Raw genomic sequence first — 18,700 nt, 5'->3', positions numbered from 1 at the left:
ACCCACGACCACATCTCTGGGGGCGCCGGGTGTGACTCAATGGATTAAGTAACAGTGTTTGTCACAGACCATCGACACGAAACACTGCAGAAGATCAAACGCTGCTCTGGCAACCATACAGACATGTTAGGCAAGAGTTCCATTGCTTATGCGACCCAAAGCCCTTGCCAGCAATTTCCTGAAAACATCACTTCTGTTTCCAAAACATTATTGCCTTATTCTCATAGGATAGGAGGTCATTTCTGCAGTATTTGCAAGGCGGAGGATGCATTCAGAGATTTCCATTAGCTAAGGATGCCATTAGATTACGACACAAACTGTTCCACCTAACTCTATGCAGTTCTGTTTGCTTTATCCACATGTACTGCCTATAAAACACTTTTCCCCTGCTAAGAAGTCAAATTTAGTAAAGAATCTATAAGCACTTTATGATAATTACATTCTATTTCTACACAATCCATGTATGAGGAATGTAAAGCTTTGATTTATTGACAGATTAAAAGGTGTGTTTGTTCAAAAATTAAAACTCTTAAAACTTTTTGATCAAAAATCTTAAATGTCATCATTAACTCATCCTCATGTTGTTCCAAACTCACATGGATCACTTTCTTCTTAAGGAACAAAAAGGAGATGTTTAGCAGAATGTTCACGCTGCTCTCTTCCATACAGTGAGAAGGAATGAGAACAACAATAGCCAAAAAAAGCATGATAAAATAAATCCATATGACTTGTGCGCTATATTTGTAATTTTTTTAATGCCACACCATGTTCATACAGAATGTGTTTTGGCATTCCAGTGTGCTGATTTTCCATTGTTTTTTTTTTTAATATTGTAAACATGCATTAAACAGACGTCTTTGACCATTACACTTTTGTGTACTGTGTTGAAAAAACATGAAAAGTCATTAAATTTTTAAAAACAAGCCATGAGACCTTGAATTTTTCCCATTCAACTTCCCACATTTTCAATGCAAAAGTGTGTTCTTCATAATCGGTCACTAACAGACCAAAATTTATGGTTGGTGGTCATTGAATTAGTCTTAACCAACTGCGACACCAATTTGAAGACGTGTGAAAGATTACAGCATCGAGATGGAAGGGAATATTTTCAGTGAATAACTTTTTGGTGTGGGGAGAATATTCACAAAATACCTTTAGAGTCATATGGACTTATTTTTATGGAGTTTTGTCATTTTTTTCTCTCCACTGATGTTTATTGTATGGAAACAAGCAACTGGACATTCTGTTAAACTTCATCTTATGTGTTTTACAGAAAGAAAGTCATATGACTTTACAACAACATAAGTAAATAATGTTAGACCCACTTTTTAGATGAACTATCCATTTAAAAGACTGACATGCAGCAGAATCTTGCAAACCTCTTTCTACCAAGACAAAGAATAACCTATAAGTGCTTTTCAAAATGAAACTTGAGCAACTGTTTCCTTCTGGTATCCAGCTGTGTTGTTTTTCAGATATTTCTTGGTCTTCATGTCACCCTCTCTGACCTTGTCTTTCATTTTCCAAAGTAGAATTTACTTGAAAACTTCAGTAAACCAGACAACCTACATTTTATGATTAATAAACCAATTCCTGTTGGAAACCCAGTGAATATACAACTATCTAGACCAGTGGTTCTCAGCCAGTTTTGTATCAAGACCTACATTTTACAATGGACATTAATTGGCGACCCAACACAGTATTAAAATTTATTATACAAAAGATACATCATACAAATGTGAACACATATAAAACCTTAAAATCAAACATTTATATCTATTAGTTGATTTAGAATTGGTTTCTGATACATTTTTGGGTCTCAACCATCCAGTTAAGAAACACTGATCTAGACCACAATCAGGTAGCCATGCTGTGTTGAACATTTTAAACATGGTAAGCTGCAGTACAAACATAAAACCAAGGTGCTGATTCAGTCAATCTAGATGATTTAGAAAGGGTATGGACCCACAATAATGGTGAGTCTCAGCAGTGAGCTGGAACGGTAGCTCAAGACATTACTCTGGGTGACCATCTCCAGGTCCAGAACATGTTCTCTAGGTCCAGTCAAAGGTTTGGTCATCACCAACATGGCGCTTACATTACTGGAGCGCTGAAAGACAAAGAAAAAGCCAATCAGTGGAGAGAGACTTCACCACAAGTCAGTGTTAAAAATCACAGTAATCCATTTTTGAATGCAACAGAGTTGATGTCTTTATGTGTAATTCATTATGTTTACATGTACATATTTCAACTCTGTTATGGGAAAAAAATATAATTGTGAGCAATGATGACTGTAAATAATCTCTTACAGTCTATTGGCTTTTATTGTTTACAGTTATACTGTCATGCTCAATTGTTCAAGTATGTTGTGTATATTTTTACCTGCAGTAGTTTTGTCTATTGGCTTTTATTGTTTACAGTTATACTGTCATGCTCAATTGTTCAAGTCTGTATCTCTTACAGTCTATTGGCTTTTATTGTTTACAGTTATACTGTCATGCTCAATTGTTCAAGTCTGTTGTGGGAAAATAATAGTGAGCACTCTTACAGAAAAATGTTTTTTCTTGGCAGAAAGCAAAGGAAAACAGACTGTAAATAATCTGGTGCTGTGCTGTGCCAGCTAAGGAGAAGACATTTTTCCACTGATCTTCAACCATAGATATTTTAGATGTAACAGGGTTGGCACTAAACCTGTTTTGGAACAATCTAAAAAATGCTGGGTTGTTTCAACCCAACTTTGTGTCAAATATGGACTAACTCAACTTTTGGGTTAAAATTTTAGTCCATATTTGACCCAAAGTTGTATACAGTTATATTGTAAAGCTCATTTGTTCAAAAAAGTTAGACTAAAAAGCCCAACAATACTGATAGTAAATAATCAGGTTTTGTGCACTAATATACAACCCAATAAGATTCAACGTTTTGGAAGAGAAATGTGATGGGTGCATTCAAAGGCTATCTTTAACAGTCTTTTCTTTCAATTTTTCATAACATTTATACTGTAGTTATATTTTTACTCTGCATAGTTTTTATTTTATTACAGGAAAACTGTCTATGGCAAAAAGTAATATATGTTATGCAATGATATTTGCTAGGTAAGGTCTTTATTTGACATTTTTGCATCTTCAATACTGTAACACTGAACCCTAAAACATTTTAAATGTAGGGTGGACATAAAACCTGTTTTGGTAGATAAATGCCAAATTTTGATTCAAACCAAGCATCTCTCATAAAAATATATATATTTTTCATTATATTAACAGTTATTTTTTCAAGCTCAATAGTTGGTTTATTATAGGAAAATAATAGTGAATAGTCCTTTACATACAGTAATACTTATATTTTCTTGGCAAAAAGCACATGAACTTTGACACTAAATAAGCCAAAGTTGTTGTTATACTTTTTTTTGCATTGATTTTCAACCCTATAACATTTAACCACAAAACTCTTCATGACAGGGTTGGCACACATTTAGGTAGATATTTATTTAAGGCTTTAGTAATATTAAGTAATATGTCTAGAATTTAAGCAAGCTACTGTGTTTACGAAGTTATCCATCCAAACTGTTAACAATATTGAAACAACTTAAGAGTTTAAAGGGTTAGGTTTATGATTAGTAACAATTCAGTGTTGGGTAAGTTACTCTAAAAGGTAATTCATTACTAGCTAATAATTACAGTGTAATGGTAATTAATTACAACAGTGTAATTATATTACTGTACTAATTACTCTTTCTGAAAAGTATTGCATTAGTTATTATTACTTTATAAATCCCACATCAACCTTGACCAGCTGAACAATACAAGGATAGACATGAAACTGAACTTTTAATTCTTTCACATTAATACTATAAAATTGCAAATTATTCTTGAACTGACCAAAGAAAGAAGGTTACAATAAAACATTAGATGTTAAATATTGATGTTTAATCCACTATTGTAGTATAGTATTAATGCAATTACATTCGAATTAACTAATTAAATTACAGAAATACTAAGAGTAATCCCTTACTTTACTTTTCAAGGGAAAAATAATTAAATTACAGTAATTAATTACCTAGTAAGGCTGTAATCACAGATCTAGTATTAGGGGTAATTGTTTAAAAATCATCCACTAAAAAAAACATATCTGTTAACCAGTAATCTGTGTGTCATACAGTAATGTCATTGTAATTTAGGTCTGAGGTGGACAAATATGATAGTAAAGTAGTTTTTCCCCAGAATGACCCCCAATATAGATTTGCCTAATCTTACCCTCAGGTAGAATTCTCCTCCCTCATTGCCGGATTTGATGGTGAATGTGTTTACCATGTTGGGGTAAACACTGGTAGCTTGAATCTGGAAGATATCCGCAGGCACTGAGCGTTCAGAAAAGATGCTCATGTACTTGTAGACAATGACAGGCGGCAGTCCTCTGCAAACACTTGGTGACTGGCACCTACAGCGTCTGTTGATAGAGAGTTAAACAGTGTGTAAAACAGATTTCTGGATTAAATAACAACACATTTTATTTTTTATCACAACACAGAGCATGATTTTATCTGGAGATTAGACGCACCCTTCGCCTGTTTTGACGTATGGCTCACGGCAGGGGTTTCTGGGATAGCAACGGAATCCTCCATAGTAATTCCAACACATTTCATCTTCTCTGCAGTTGTGTGCTGTTTCACACTCGTTTATATCTATTAACAGAGTGGAAAAGGTCAATGAGTAACATCAGAGGCCACTTTTTGCAAAACTAACTAAATTCTGAAAAAAACAGGTGTTAATTACTGGACCAAAAATCTCTGCTTGTACAGTAATAACCTAGAACACTGTCTAACACTTGATGGCTGTGCTGTCAATTCTTCATCATCAGTTAGGAACCTAGGTGTTCTTTGAAAACCATGTTTCTGAAATTTGTAAAACCAGATTTTTCCATCTTAAAAATTAGGGGTGTAACAATATTCAAAGTGAACCGAAAAAATGCGATACACCACCCACGATACATATTGCTGTACTCTGTTTGTAAATTGGATATTAAATTAAAAATATTACATTTAATGTGAAACTTGAGCTTAAGTCAGGTTTAGGTAGGTAGCTTTATGTTGTTGGTTAGGATAAAACAACAAATTTGCATACCTTCGCTGTCGGGTGGAAACACTACCACTTTCAGGAAATGTAAAAACAAAACCTTTTTTTATAGTTAAATAGCATCATCAGAATTGGTAAATTGGCTTTATATGTGATCAGACACTTGTGAGGTTTTTGACCAGCGAATGATGGCAATATGTGTTTTGTCTGTCATTAGTCAATTTACAGGTTATAAAGTTTATTGTACTGTAGCTCTATGAGCTATGAGCATGTCACTTTGGTTGGAACAAGCTGACGATTTAACTTTTCTACAAAATTCAACCGTTTTGTTTTTCTTTTTTTTTTACTCAAAAATGAGGAATAAAGAAAGTGCATTATTGTGTTTTTGCTTTTTTTAATGCAATTTATGAAGGTGATGTAAACTGAATCATTATATATAACTTATGGTAATTATACAGAAATTTTGTATATGTAACTTACATAGTTTTATTATACATGACAAAAAAATAATAATTTTATTCAGTTCAACAGATTTACCCTCAATACAGATGCTGCATATCTATAGTCTTTGACTGCATCCATTGCATCCGAAAAGTTCAAGTTTGCCACGTGTAATAACAAGTTAGTGGCATTCATGTGCATTCAACTCGTAAATACAATCTATGCGACATGACTTAAACGCACCATGAGACATAAACAGCACACACACTATCTGTGCACAGATCCAGTACACTGATAGTGATACATGTGTGCCGTCTTCCTTGACTGTTTATGTTCACTAATGGCCAATGATGTTTACAAGGAAACGACAAACAATTTTATAATCTTGCTAATTACTTATAAAGCCCTGAATGGTTTAGCTCCTCCTCATATCGTATTATAGTCCTTCACATCCACTGCAATCTCAAAACGCTGGCCTAGAATATCAAAACCAACTGCGGGCAACAGATCCTTTTCCTTTTTAGCACCCAATCTCTGAAACAATCATCCTATCATTGTTCGGGAGGCAGACACTCTATCAGTTTAAATCTAGATTAAAGACCTATCTATTTAACTTGGCATTCACATTAATTAGGTAAACCGGAACCGGGAACACTTCCCATAACATCCGATGTACTTGCTACATCGTAAGAAGCATCTACGCTAATATTAGTCTCTTTCATTCTTATTCCAAGTTCACTGTAGCCATATGGATCCAGTCTGTATTCAGACCATAAATGGTGGATCAACACCTAGAAAGGACCTCTACAGCCCTGAATGTCAGCGGAGACCAGGACAACTAGATGAGCCCTAGAGACAGATCCCCAGTTAAGACCTCATCACCTCAACCACCATCATCACAAGACCACAGGAACCAGACAAGTTCTCTGCTCAATCTGACCTGTGCTGCAGCCTGGAATTAAACCACGCCATGCTGGTTTCGTCAGGCCAGAGGAGAACTGGCCCCCCTGACTGAGCCTGGTTTCTCCCAAGGTTTCTTCTCCATTTCTGTCACCGATGGACTTTTGGTTACTTGCCACTGTTGCCTTTGGCTTGCTTAGTTGGGGAAGCTTAATTTCTGGCAATATTGTTGGCTTGATTTCACAGATACTATTGGAAGAGAGCTGAACTAGATGATGACATCACTCAATCATCAATGAACTGACTTTAACTGAAAAATTACTCTTTGTTATTGTCCTCTTGCATTATTGACAAACTATTTTCCTGTTTGACACTGTAAATCTGCTTTGACATAATCTGTATTTATAAAGAGCTAAATAAATAAAGGTGACTTGACTTGACTTTAGGAGACTGGAAGAAATGGGAATGTACCTTGGCACATCCGCGTCCCTTGGAGCTGGTATCCGTCAGGACACACACACTGGTATCCGCCGGGCTGGTTCACACACTGGAACTGGCAGATGTAGTTTGAGAATTCACACTCATTGATATCTGGAAAACACAAATGAGAATGAAACTCTCTGGAGAATGAAACTTTCTGAAAATTTTTTCCAGCTAATGAACAATAAAAACACTAACAGCCAATAAGAATCCACACAGCTTTAAACAGCTCAAGCATTTAAAGCGGCAGACGTCAAAACTGCAGTGTGCGCTTATAATAAACAACATTATGTCCACTGGTGTGGATGCTTATATAGTTATAGTTCTTAGTGTAAACAAGTCTTTACAAACCTTAAAGGTTTTTTTTTTTTTTTTTATGGTTAAAAAACTTAAAACAAATACCTACCAAAAAAAAAACAAATACCACTTAGTTTAATATTTTTTATCATAAGATGCGAAGACACTGAGACATTTTAAGAGTGGCTTAAGTGTGCAAATACTTTTAGTGTAGTTTGTCAAAGACCATTTAAATAAACCATCAAAGAACCTCAAAGTTTTTTAAATGGCTATTTCACACATTATATAACCAAACCTACATCAAATGTAGCATTTCTCTTTGTTTCAGTTAGCTTAAGGATAGCATGCTAATAGATTAGCCTCCTGAGCTAACAAAGCCTGCCACTTTAAAGTTACTAGTAATTAAAACAAACCTTAATAGAATCTATTTCATATCATAATGCCTATATTTTCTTTATGAATTATATAATAATGCTCATTTGTCCAAGGCCCATTAAGATATTCTTATAATCAATATAATACCCACACAAACATTATACAATGTTATCAGCATTGAAATACTGTTTGACTATGATTATATTGATCTGACTGGCTACAAAAGGGTAGTGAGAATAACTTTTTAAAGATGTTAGCAATACTCCCTCATGATGAGACTGTGAAATTCACCCTAACTAAATTGACATACTGTCAATACTTTACACATTTGTTTGCATACACATTGAAATCATTGTTGATGGTGTTAGGAATATTCAAATGAACTCTATCATGTACTCTAAAAAAGTGTAAAATAAATAAAATACCTTGGCAGGAGACGGAGTCTGAAGCCAGTTCATATCCGACTTCACATTGGCAGAGATAAGAGCCAATCAGATTGTAGCACTTATGTTGGCAGGGGTTTGCGGTTAGACATTCATTCACATCTGTAAAAAAAACAAAAAAAAAAAACAACAACAACTGAACATTAATGATAGATGATGAAATTAAAAATGAGAGTGCATGAGTAATAAACAAAATAACTGGCCATTGCCAATTGCCCATTTCATTCAGTCCCTCAAATATAACACTAATAACGGCACTTATTTAAAACAACAGGCAGCATAATCCAAAATACACATCTTTTCTGCACTCCTAATCATTCTTTGGTATGTCTGGCGAGATTTCCAGCTTGATTCTGGAGTGCAGAAAGTGTCCTTTCAGGCTGTGAGGGCCATCGTGGGTGGTCTGCGCTTATCTGCCAGGTTTGGTCAAGTAACAATATACAAAGGCCTAAGAATAGGCCAGTTTTCTGCGTTTCATATGCAGACTGTTGGATGTGCAACACGTGTGAGTGCAAAACCTCCTCATCCAAACAAGGCGGATTCTTCCTAGGCTCCTAAGTGACCTATTTGAGGCATTAATGGGAGAATAATGTCAACGCACAGAGCCAAAGACCCCCAGGAGGCCTCTCGCTGAGTGTTTCCAAAGCTTTGCTGACCAGTGTTTGGGCCCTTTCAGGGGGTTCAGCGCTGCTGATAGCCAAACTGGCTGGAAAAATAAGGTGAGATCTCGCGGGCGAGAGTTCAGACGAAAGACCTGTTGTTTTCTTGCCCACCTCTTTGAAAGAGACACACCTGGAGTCTGTGATCAACCACATGACCGTGATTTGATTCCAGCAAACTGATGTTAGATTCCAGAGGAATCACTGCCAAGGCGCTTCTGAAAGAGACTGGCTGAAAAATATGTAACATTGCAGGAAGGCTGACTCTCTTTTGCGGGAAGAGGCCCGAGCTAATTGTTGACTCATTTTAATGAGCTGAGAGATGCATGTCCTGACCCATACTTCCTCAAACAAAACCACATAAACTCTGGTAGCTGTTTGACAACAAAAAGCATAGTCGATGAAGGGCCATTTGACCCACGACTGGTCTCCGAAAGAATGTGTGTGAACCGACCAACGATACATTTACTGAATGCAAGAATATTGCACGCAGCAATGGCTGAAATCGCCAGTTTTAATACAGTGGTTGGTGCTACACACTAGTCTGGAGACAAAGTCTGTCAAGATACAAAGTCTGTCTAAAACAAAAAAGAAAAAAAAACTAATCACTGGGTTAGCACAAGGTTAGTCACATCAGTCTTCGAAAGATCTTTTTATTTAATAATAACAATAATATTATATATTTATGGAATAATATATATAATGGAATTAATTAATTAATTAATTAAATTTTATATATATATATATATATATATATATATATATATATATATATATATATATATATATATATATATATATATATATATATTTGAGAGAAAAAAGTGGTCTGCCAGAAAAGTCATGTGGCGCGACCAACATGCATATTCTATCAAAGAAAGGACAAGGTCAATAGGTCAATAAGTTTTTTAACATTTCAGATAAATTGACTTTCATTGTGTGTGTGTGTGCAACTTCACAAAACTGTGACAAAATTCATGATATTACTGTTAGTTGCATTAAATTTAGTTTTCCTTTTGTTTATTTCTTACAAAAAAAATGAACAACTGTGCTCCAATTTTGAAAACTTTTGAGCACATGCAGAAAAAAAAAAACAGAAATTATATAAGAGAGGACAAGTATAAGCGGCATCCAGCCACCACATAGAGGCTAGGTAGTGGGCTTGTGACTCGTTCGCACTCGGTCATTATCTCATCAAAGGAAGACTGATGATCTTAACTTGCTTTCGAATTTTATTAAAGCACATGAAAACATGATTAGACCAATGCAATGCGGTCTACAGAAAGTTGGTTCCCGCTCCTCGCCCCTTCCAACCTAACAAACAATCCGACAAAGGAAATAATAAAGAAAACGGAAGTGATCACCAGTACCCATGTGACCTTGAATAACCAATAAGAAATAACAAAGAATTAGTGCTCTTACAACAAGTATCAGTAAGTATTTTAAAATAGCTGAGAATCTGATAAGGCAAGGTTAGTTAAAATTGTAAAATGTCATGTGGTGCAACTCCATAAAAACACAAAGAAATTTAAGAATTAGTAATTCATGATATTTGTAAAAAATACTTTTTACTTTGAAAAATGTATTTAAAAACTTGTGTGAAAATAATGAATTTTGATGGTTATACCACAGGACAATTAAATTCAATTTTTTCTTGAAACTGGTATAAAAGCTGCAGCTGCTGCAATTTTACTCCTAAACAGTATGATCCACCAGCAAGACCACAACCAAAACAATGCTAAAGAGTAAAAACCAAATTTGACTCTCATTAAAATAGACTGGGCCTTTCAGCAGGAGTGGAACCAGTAATCAAGTATTACAGCAAACTGAATCAATGCAAATAGTATATAATAAAATAAATTAAGATTGGGGAACAAATGTATTATTCTTGTTGGATGACATGTTAGTTGGCATGTATTTGCAATTCGTGTCTTTCAGTCTCATTGTGAATAGTTTATGCAATCTAAATGGTTTGCTTCTAGCACAGGGATTCTGCGTGCTGTAACATGACTGAGGCCTCTATCAAGTTGGGAAAGAAAAAAACCATTAGCACACACACACAAAAATAGTTTTATCCACCAGATAGAAGAAGACAGACCCAGAGAAAGCAGATTTCTGGCCTGGGTCCTGTGAACAGACACAGTGACTTCCCAAAGAGTGATATAATAACTTCCCAAGGGGTCAGTGTTGGGCTTGTTAGCATGGTTTGGATAGGTGTTGTAACTACACATTCTGCAATAGAGATTATCTTCTGTCAAGTATTTTATGGCCTCTCAGAATTAGCTGTGTATGTTGACAAAATTAATATTTGCCAACAACATTTGTATCGCTAAAATTTCAGGTGCTGAAAGCCCAAAAGCTGTAGGCTAATAAGCTAATTTACATTTTCACTACAAACTTTGGAACGGTTGGCCACAAAATTTTGGGTGCATCATCTAGACATCTACACACAAACTAAACTTCACTTATATACATTCCCCTCATTCTTGCAAATGGTGCATGCAAGGCAATTTTCAGAATCAGCATGTGCAGACTAATTTTTCTGTCTGCACCCACCTTGTTGGCAAGTACGGCGACAGCTGTGTCACTTCCTTGCCATTCACAATTCTCCACCCATGGCCTTATGGGATAGAAGAGTGCCATCGGACGTGCACTCTAAAATCTTGGTAGAAATAGTGAACCATCTAAGTAAATTCAGACATACTGTTCCATGAATACTAAGGATTTTGGCATACTACAATTTTGGCATTCTATATAGTACGTAAGTATACAGTTTTTTTATTTTTATAAAACAACCTGACAGGTGATCAAATTTAAGTGAAAATCTAATTCGATCATTGTGAAATTTCGTGTATATATGTGAAGGGTAAAGCTATGTACCAAATTTTGTGAGAACAGAACACAAGGTGGCACTAAAATTTTTCTAAAAAAGTAATAACAACCTTTTATCTCACAACTACATCTCACAATTTTAAGTTGATATCTTGCGATTCTGACTTTTTTTCTCACAATTTTGACTTTATTTTTTTTGATTGCGTGTTTATATCTCAAAATTCTGACTTTTTTCTTAGAATTGTGAAAAAAGTCAGAATTGTGAGAAAAAAATTCAGAATTCGTATTGTTATATTTATACTAAATAAATATACTAAATTTTATTTTGGCAGTTCCGACAGTTTATTTATTTATTTTTTTCTGCCACGGAATAAAAAATAAATAAATTACAATTGCGATTTTTTTTTATATATCTTCGTCTTTTCATTTGTCTTGCAATTGCAATTTTATATCTCACAATTCCAACTTTTCTTCTCAGAATTCCTTGGAAATCATGCAATTCTGATTTTATATCATACATTTCTGATTATATATCTTGCAATTGCAAGAAAAAAAAAATTCTGAATTTTGAATTTCGAGATATAAACTTGGAATCCGGAGATCATGAGATCTTTCAACTCCATAATTGCAACAATCACTGCAAATAACCAAGTAGAGAATGGGACAAGTAATGCTCACCTCTGCAGTAGTTCTGAGAGTCTGACATGAAACCCACACCACACTGGAGTGTATGTGTTGAGCTATGAATGACCCTTGAGTAATCTTCCCTGGAGATGGGGGGTATGCCGGGCTGCACATCTATCCTTTCCACAGGTGGGGCGGTAGTGGGCTCATCCTCGCCGTTACTGATGATTATCCGAGCATTGTGGGGAAGGCAGAGGTAGCCACCAAAATGGTTTACGCATTTCATGCCCCCTTTGCAGGCTTCCTGCACTGTCTTGCACTCATCTATATCTGTGAGGAATATAAAAAGAAACAAAAGTAGTTATCTTCAAAAAGTACATGAATTTGTACATGAATATCTGTCTATGCAGTATGATAATTCATGGTGGTTTTTCAATGGCTGATGCTGATATTCTGATTCAGTGCAGGTACTGTATATGTATATACTGTATAAATGTGCTAATACTTTGTTTATCTCAAAGGGGCCAAACACTGGCCAATAAATCAGCCTGGCTGTTATCCTGGTGTAGCGCTAATGCTATCAAGACAGCAATATGAGAGGAGTTGAGCTGTTACCTTTACAGCTTTGTTTTTCATAGTCAAATTCATAACCTTCAGTGCACTGCAAAAAAAAAAAGAAAAAAGAATCAAAGGTAAGAAAAAATAAATATTGGGTCAAAAAAATGAAACATACAAATCTGTCGGTCTATCTATTCATCTATGCATTCATTATCTATCTATCTATCTATCTATCTATCTATCTATCTATCTATCTATCTATCTATCTGTCTGTCTGTCTGTCTGTCTGTCTATCTATCTGTATATGCATCTATCTATCTATCTGTATATGCATCTATATCTATCTATCTATCTATCTATCTATCTATCTATCTATCTATCTATCTATCACACCCCTGGACTTATCTGTTTGTGTTTTTTCCCTGTGACCCAGTTTCTGTCTCCCGTGGATTGTTGATTAGTTCCCAGGTGTGTCTCCTTAGTTCCCTCATTAGCCTGTCTTTATAACCCATGTCCTTTCAGTTTAGTTTGGTCGGGCCTACCAGTTACCAGTTACTAGTCAGTATGTGTGTCTTCCTCCTGTGTTCCATATTGGATTTACCCCTGTATTGTATTAATAAAGACTCTCTCGATTATTCTCGACTCCATGTTCCTTCCAGCAGCGTAGCGTGACAGAAAACCCAACCACGAAAAGTTTAAATTGCGTGTCTACCCTCCGTTTGTTTTCTGGTTTTCCTCAGTCCTTTTTTTTTCCATAGTGTTGTGTTCATGGATCCCCTCCTACGCCCCAAATTCCTCCTCCTCCTGCTGGAGCCTGCAGGACTTTCTCTCGAGGACCATACAAGACCGTTCCTACTGCTAACTAACATCACCAGCTACCCGGACGACCCGCTCTGTGCATTCTATAATGCCAGCCTGAACTCCGAGTGCAGAGTGTTGTCGTCCGAAGATGGTCCCCGGGAGGAATTCGCCGCATTCGTGGAGTGGACTCTGGCGAGAAACGGGTTACATCTCACCGTCTGCCCGATGGAGGATCTCGCCAGGTCCACTCTGGACCCAGAGCCCAGCCCACCATCTCCCCGATGTGCGGAGCGCATGCCCGAGCCCACCGATGATGGAGAGCCAGAGCCCAACCCGTCAGACCAGGTGCGAGAGCTGGCTACAGTGCCCACCGCAAAGGAGACAGCCGCGGACGCTGTGGTGGCGGAGTGGCTGCATCGCGGCTGAGGGTGAGCGGACTATGAAGTGCCAAAAGTGCCAAAATGAGGAGTATCTTATAGACTGGGAATCCGAACTGGAGGATGAACTGCCCCCTCTCCTCTATCCAGTGTCTCCGCTGGTCCCGTCCAGCCCTCTTTCGTCCTTGATTTCCTCATCCAGCCCTGAGGGGGCTTCCAATTCTCCAGTGCCTGTTCCCGAGTTAAGCCCAGGATGGGCTTCTGTTACCGAGTTAAGCCCAGGATGGGCTCCTGTTCCCAAGTTAAGCCCAGGATGGGCTCCTGGTCCCCAGTTAAGCCCCAGAGCTCGCTCCAGTGTTGGCTCCAGCCCCAGAGCTCGCTGCAGTGCGTGCTCCTAGAATCTGTCCTCCAGTGCCTGCTCCTAGAATCTGTCCTCCAGTGCCTGCTCCTAGACTCTGTCCTCCAGTGCCTGCTCCTAGAATCTGTCCTCCAGTGCCTGCTCCTAGACTCTGTCCTCCAGTGCCTGCTCCTAGAATCTGTCCTCCAGTGCCTGCTCCTAGAATCTGTCCTCCAGTGCCTGCTCCTAGAATCTGTCCTCCAGTGCCTGCTCCTAGACTCTGTCCTCCAGTGCCTGCTCCTAGAATCTGTCCTCCAGTGCCTGCTCCTAGAATCTGTCCTCCAGTGCCTGCTCCTAGAATCTGTCCTCCAGTGCCTGCTCCTAGAATCTGTCCTCCAGTGCCTGCTCCTAGAATCTGTCCTTCAGTGCCTGCTCCTAGAATGTGTCCTCCAGTGCCAGCTTCTAGAATGTGCCCTCCTTTGGCCGCTCTTCGAAAATGCCTGCCCTCCCACCTGCTCCTGCCTCCTCACCTCCACCTCCTCCCCTCTGCTCGCCCTCAGCCCACCATCATTTGGTGCTGCCATCCTACATCCGTGGGACTGCCATCCTCCAGTGTCGCCGTGCTCTGAGTCTCCCTCACCTCCGCCACCAAGGCCTGGACTCCGGCTCGGCTATCTCCTTATTTCCCTCGTTAGCCTGTCTTTATAACCCTTTTCCTTTCAGTTTAGTTTGGTCGGGTCTAGCAGTTACCAGTTACTAGTCAGTATGTGTGTCTTCCTCCTGTGTTCCATATTGGATCTACCCCTGTGTTGGATTAATAAAGACTCTCTCAGCATATCGTGACACTATCTAACTATCGGATTCAATTCAAATTTGCTTTACTGGCATGACTGTAAATGATACAATATTGCCAAAGCTTAGTATACAAAAATAATAATATAATAACAATAATAATTAAATGAACATCACAGTAATAGAATGGAATATTATAACATCTTAGAAATATTAAACTAACATATTATAGCATGTGAACATTTGATACCACAGTCTTTAACTTACATAAACATACAAACATACTAAGGTTCACTGTGGTGGACAGTAGGGTAACACACTGAGGTCAGACACACTACACACATTCATCTCTCTCTCTCTCTCTCTCACTCACACACACACACACACACACACACACACACACACACACACACACACACGTATTTACCTGCTGTATCTCTCTCTCACACACACAACACACACATTCACCTGTTGTCTCTCAGTCTATGGCACATCCACACGTATCTCGCAATAAGTGCTGCTGTATGTCCATCTCCTAATAGTATTTTTATTTGTTCTGTTTCACTAATGGCTGTAAAGTTCTTTATTAAGTTGGTGAATTTGTTAAAGTAGAGGTTTCTTATGGATATGTATTTATGACAGTGATATATCTATCTGTCTGTCTGTCTACTATCTATCTATCTATCTATCTATCTATCTATCTATCTATCTATCTATCTGTCTGTCTGTCTGTCTGTCTGTCTGTCTGTCTATCTATCTATCTATCTATCTATCTATCTATCTATCTATCTATCTGTCTGTCTGTCTGTCTGTCTGTCTGTCTGTCTGTCTGTCTGTCTGTCTGTCTATCTATCTATCTATCTGGCTGTCTATCTGGCTTTCTATATGTCTGTCTGTCTGTCTATCTTTCTATCTATCTATCTATCTATCTATCTGTCTGTCTATCTATCTATCTATCTATCTATCTATCTATCTATCTATCTATCTGTCTATCTATCTATCTATCTATCTATCTATCTCTCTGTCTGTCTGTCTGTCTGTCTGTCTGTCTGTCTAACCATCTAACTAACTATCTATCTATCAAACAAATTATATGCCCTCAAAACAATATATATATCTATCTATATACCTACTATATATCTATCTATATATCTCATTCTGTCTATCTATCTATCTATCTATCTATCTATCTATCTATCTATCTGTCTGTCTGTCTGTCTGTCTGTCTGTCTGTCTGTCTGTCTGTCTGTCTATCTATCTATCTATCTATCTATCTATCTATCTATCTGGCTTTCTATATGTCTGTCTGTCTGTCTGTCTGTCTTTCTATCTATCTATCTATCTATCTATCTATCTATCTATCTATCTATCTATCTATCTATCTATCTATCTGTCTGTCTGTCTGTCTGTCTGTCTGTCTATCTTTCTATCTATCTATATATCTACTAACCAACTTACCTAACCATTCATCCATCCTACTCTGTCTGTCTATCTATTTGTCTCAGTCTGTGTTCTGTCTGTCTGTCTGTCTATTTATCTATCTATCTATGCATCCATCCATCCATCCATCCACCCATCAAATAACTATCTGTCTATCTATGTACTGTATCTATCCATCCATCCATCTATCTAAAGATTAGATAATTGAAAATCAGTAAAAACATTCACAAACCTAACACAACTTAAAACAGTACCCATAAGCGGCTCTGATGTGTTGTGCTCTACTTGCCGTGTATATGACAGGGTCCTGAGCTTCGGCTTCCTGAGACACGGCGAAGTGGACGGCGATACTCAAACACAAGCAGATCCCCAACATTGTGACCTGCAGCCCAGAGAAAACAGACGCTCGCGCTTTCACAAATCATCACTGCGCCTTCACATGCATTTGCACCATTTCCACCTAAACCCCAATTACATTTCATCCGCTTTGCAAAGATCACATTGTTTGGTTTAAATAAAACCGCTGTTGACCCTGGCTCAGTTCTGCAGACACTTGGCAGAGGCCAACACATTGCAGCACAAAACAACAGTGTCCAAACTGTGCACGTTCGCCCAGTTAATAAAAGCAATTAAGCCATGGCACATTTTTAAAAGTATCACATTGTTCTTGTGGAAATTACCATATCCAACATATTTGAGACGAGCAGATATCATATCAACACTGTGGGGAATGTTCATGACGAACTCAGTCTTGTAATATTGAATTTAATGTTTTTTCTCCCCCTGAGGATGAACATCTCTGTTCTGGAAGCTCGTTCTGAACCTCCCAGACTGTGTCCAGAAACAGTTCAAATAAAACATATAAATCTACAGTACAAGCTTATTACCGCTATTTCAAAAGCAGTGCAACTGAAGGCATGTACCAACTAGTACTTAGACACCATATTTATCTGACAAAGCCCTCCAGCAACCTCCAGTTGAAACTGTTGTTTTCTGTTCAACAAAACCTCCTATTCATGTAATCATGCTAGAAGCAGAAGCAGAAGTTTATTGTCATTCAAAAGTATGAAATATTTATGTAATATAACAAGATAATTCATTCTTTATGTATATGTAAAACAAAGTACAGTTCTACATCAAACACTAAAACCTGCAGTTCATTCTGAGTAGCACATTCAGAAAACAGTTACCATACTGTAATTTTCTCATTCAATCAAAATGATACAGGCCTATAAATCATTAACAGAGCGCTTAATTTATAATGCAGTGCCAAAACTGCATAAACAATCTACCTTATCAAACAGGATCGTCCCCCTCTTCCCCAAAGCTCTGAGTGTGTGTGAAGTGAGTGGAGGATCTTACCCTGTGTGATTTATTCCGCTGTAGCTTGAGGAGCACTGGAGTCTCTCACACATGAGGTGCCTGCGATCATGTTCTTATAAGAGGCAGGTTTTCTCTCAAGCCTCTTCAAATTATGCTCTTTTTTTTTCTTCACTGCAACATTCTTGCTGGAATATAAAGGCAGTGAATGTGGCTCCACCTACTGCTTAACATTTAGACTTACAACACATTCACAGATACAGACAGGGGGGTCTATGAAGGAAAGCCTTACCAGTAATTAAGAATTAATTTATGATCTTAAATAGTACGATCATTTATATCTATCAAAAATATATCATTTAGTCTATAAAATAACTGTTGATTTAATTTTATTTTTTCTTAAAGTATACATTTGTATTAAGAATTATGTTAATATCTTAAATACGATGATCATTTATATTTATCATAAAATCAATAAAGAATTTAATATATAAAATAAAAGAACTATTTTTTATTTATTTTATTTCTTAACAGAACATACATTTTCTTATATATTTTTCGTAAAATCTAAAACGAAAAAAAAAAAAAAAGTCTGTCTATGAAGGGGAGAGGCTTTTTTTTTTTTTTTTTTTTTTTTACCAATCATGAATTATATTATGATCTATGATCATTAATATGTATCCTAAAAATCAATTTTGAAGACAATTTAATTGTGATTAAATTTTTTTTTCTCAACAGTCTGTTTTCTAAGAAACAAGATTTTTTATATTAATATATATATATATATATATATATATATATATATATATATATATATATATATATATATATATATATATATATATATATATATATATAAAGAGTCTTTCTATGAAGGGAAGATGGATCTCTCATCATTAATCAAGAATTATATGATCTTAAATACTATGATCATTTACAGGCACCATAAAAT

General features: G+C 36.9%; 1 protein-coding gene across 2 annotated transcripts; it reads right to left on the bottom strand.

Moving 5' to 3' along the window:
• Nucleotides 1–1,209: 1,209 nt before the first annotated feature.
• LOC109112899 (EGF-containing fibulin-like extracellular matrix protein 1) lies at nucleotides 1,210–17,923 on the bottom strand. Of its 2 annotated transcripts, none has more exons than XM_042712163.1 (9): nucleotides 17,791–17,923; nucleotides 16,718–16,810; nucleotides 12,739–12,784; nucleotides 12,178–12,453; nucleotides 7,991–8,110; nucleotides 6,885–7,004; nucleotides 4,558–4,681; nucleotides 4,254–4,446; nucleotides 1,210–2,110 (listed from the first exon to the last, which is right to left on the bottom strand). In XM_042712163.1, exons 2-9 carry the CDS (start codon nucleotides 16,802–16,804, stop codon nucleotides 1,949–1,951), a joined length of 1,128 nt encoding a protein of 375 aa, XP_042568097.1. In that variant the 5' UTR covers nucleotides 16,805–16,810; nucleotides 17,791–17,923; the 3' UTR covers nucleotides 1,210–1,948. The 2 variants fall into 2 exon arrangements, with proteins under 2 accessions (XP_042568097.1, XP_042568098.1); XM_042712164.1 differs by lacking the exon at nucleotides 17,791–17,923 and adding an exon at nucleotides 17,721–17,781.
• Between the last annotated feature and the right edge of the window lie 777 nt (nucleotides 17,924–18,700).

The sequence above is a fragment of the Cyprinus carpio genome, chromosome A22 (assembly GCF_018340385.1).
Source record: "Cyprinus carpio isolate SPL01 chromosome A22, ASM1834038v1, whole genome shotgun sequence".
Taxonomy (NCBI): domain Eukaryota; kingdom Metazoa; phylum Chordata; class Actinopteri; order Cypriniformes; family Cyprinidae; genus Cyprinus; species Cyprinus carpio.
The sequence above is the reverse complement of the archived record's forward strand: the minus strand, read 5'-3'. Positions and strand labels throughout refer to the sequence as shown.

Excerpts from the sequence above, each read along its gene's own strand:
- LOC109112899 (XM_042712163.1), bottom strand. The coding sequence starts at position 16,804 with ATGTTGGGGATCTGCTTGTGTTTGAGTATCGCCGTCCACTTCGCCGTG. Across the intron at positions 7,005-7,990 it reads AGACTCCGTCTCCTGCCAAG|ATATCAATGAGTGTGAATTC; the intron begins GTATTTTATTTA and ends TGTGTTTTCCAG. Across the intron at positions 4,682-6,884 it reads AGGGACGCGGATGTGCCAAG|ATATAAACGAGTGTGAAACA; the intron begins GTACATTCCCAT and ends CTCTGTTAATAG.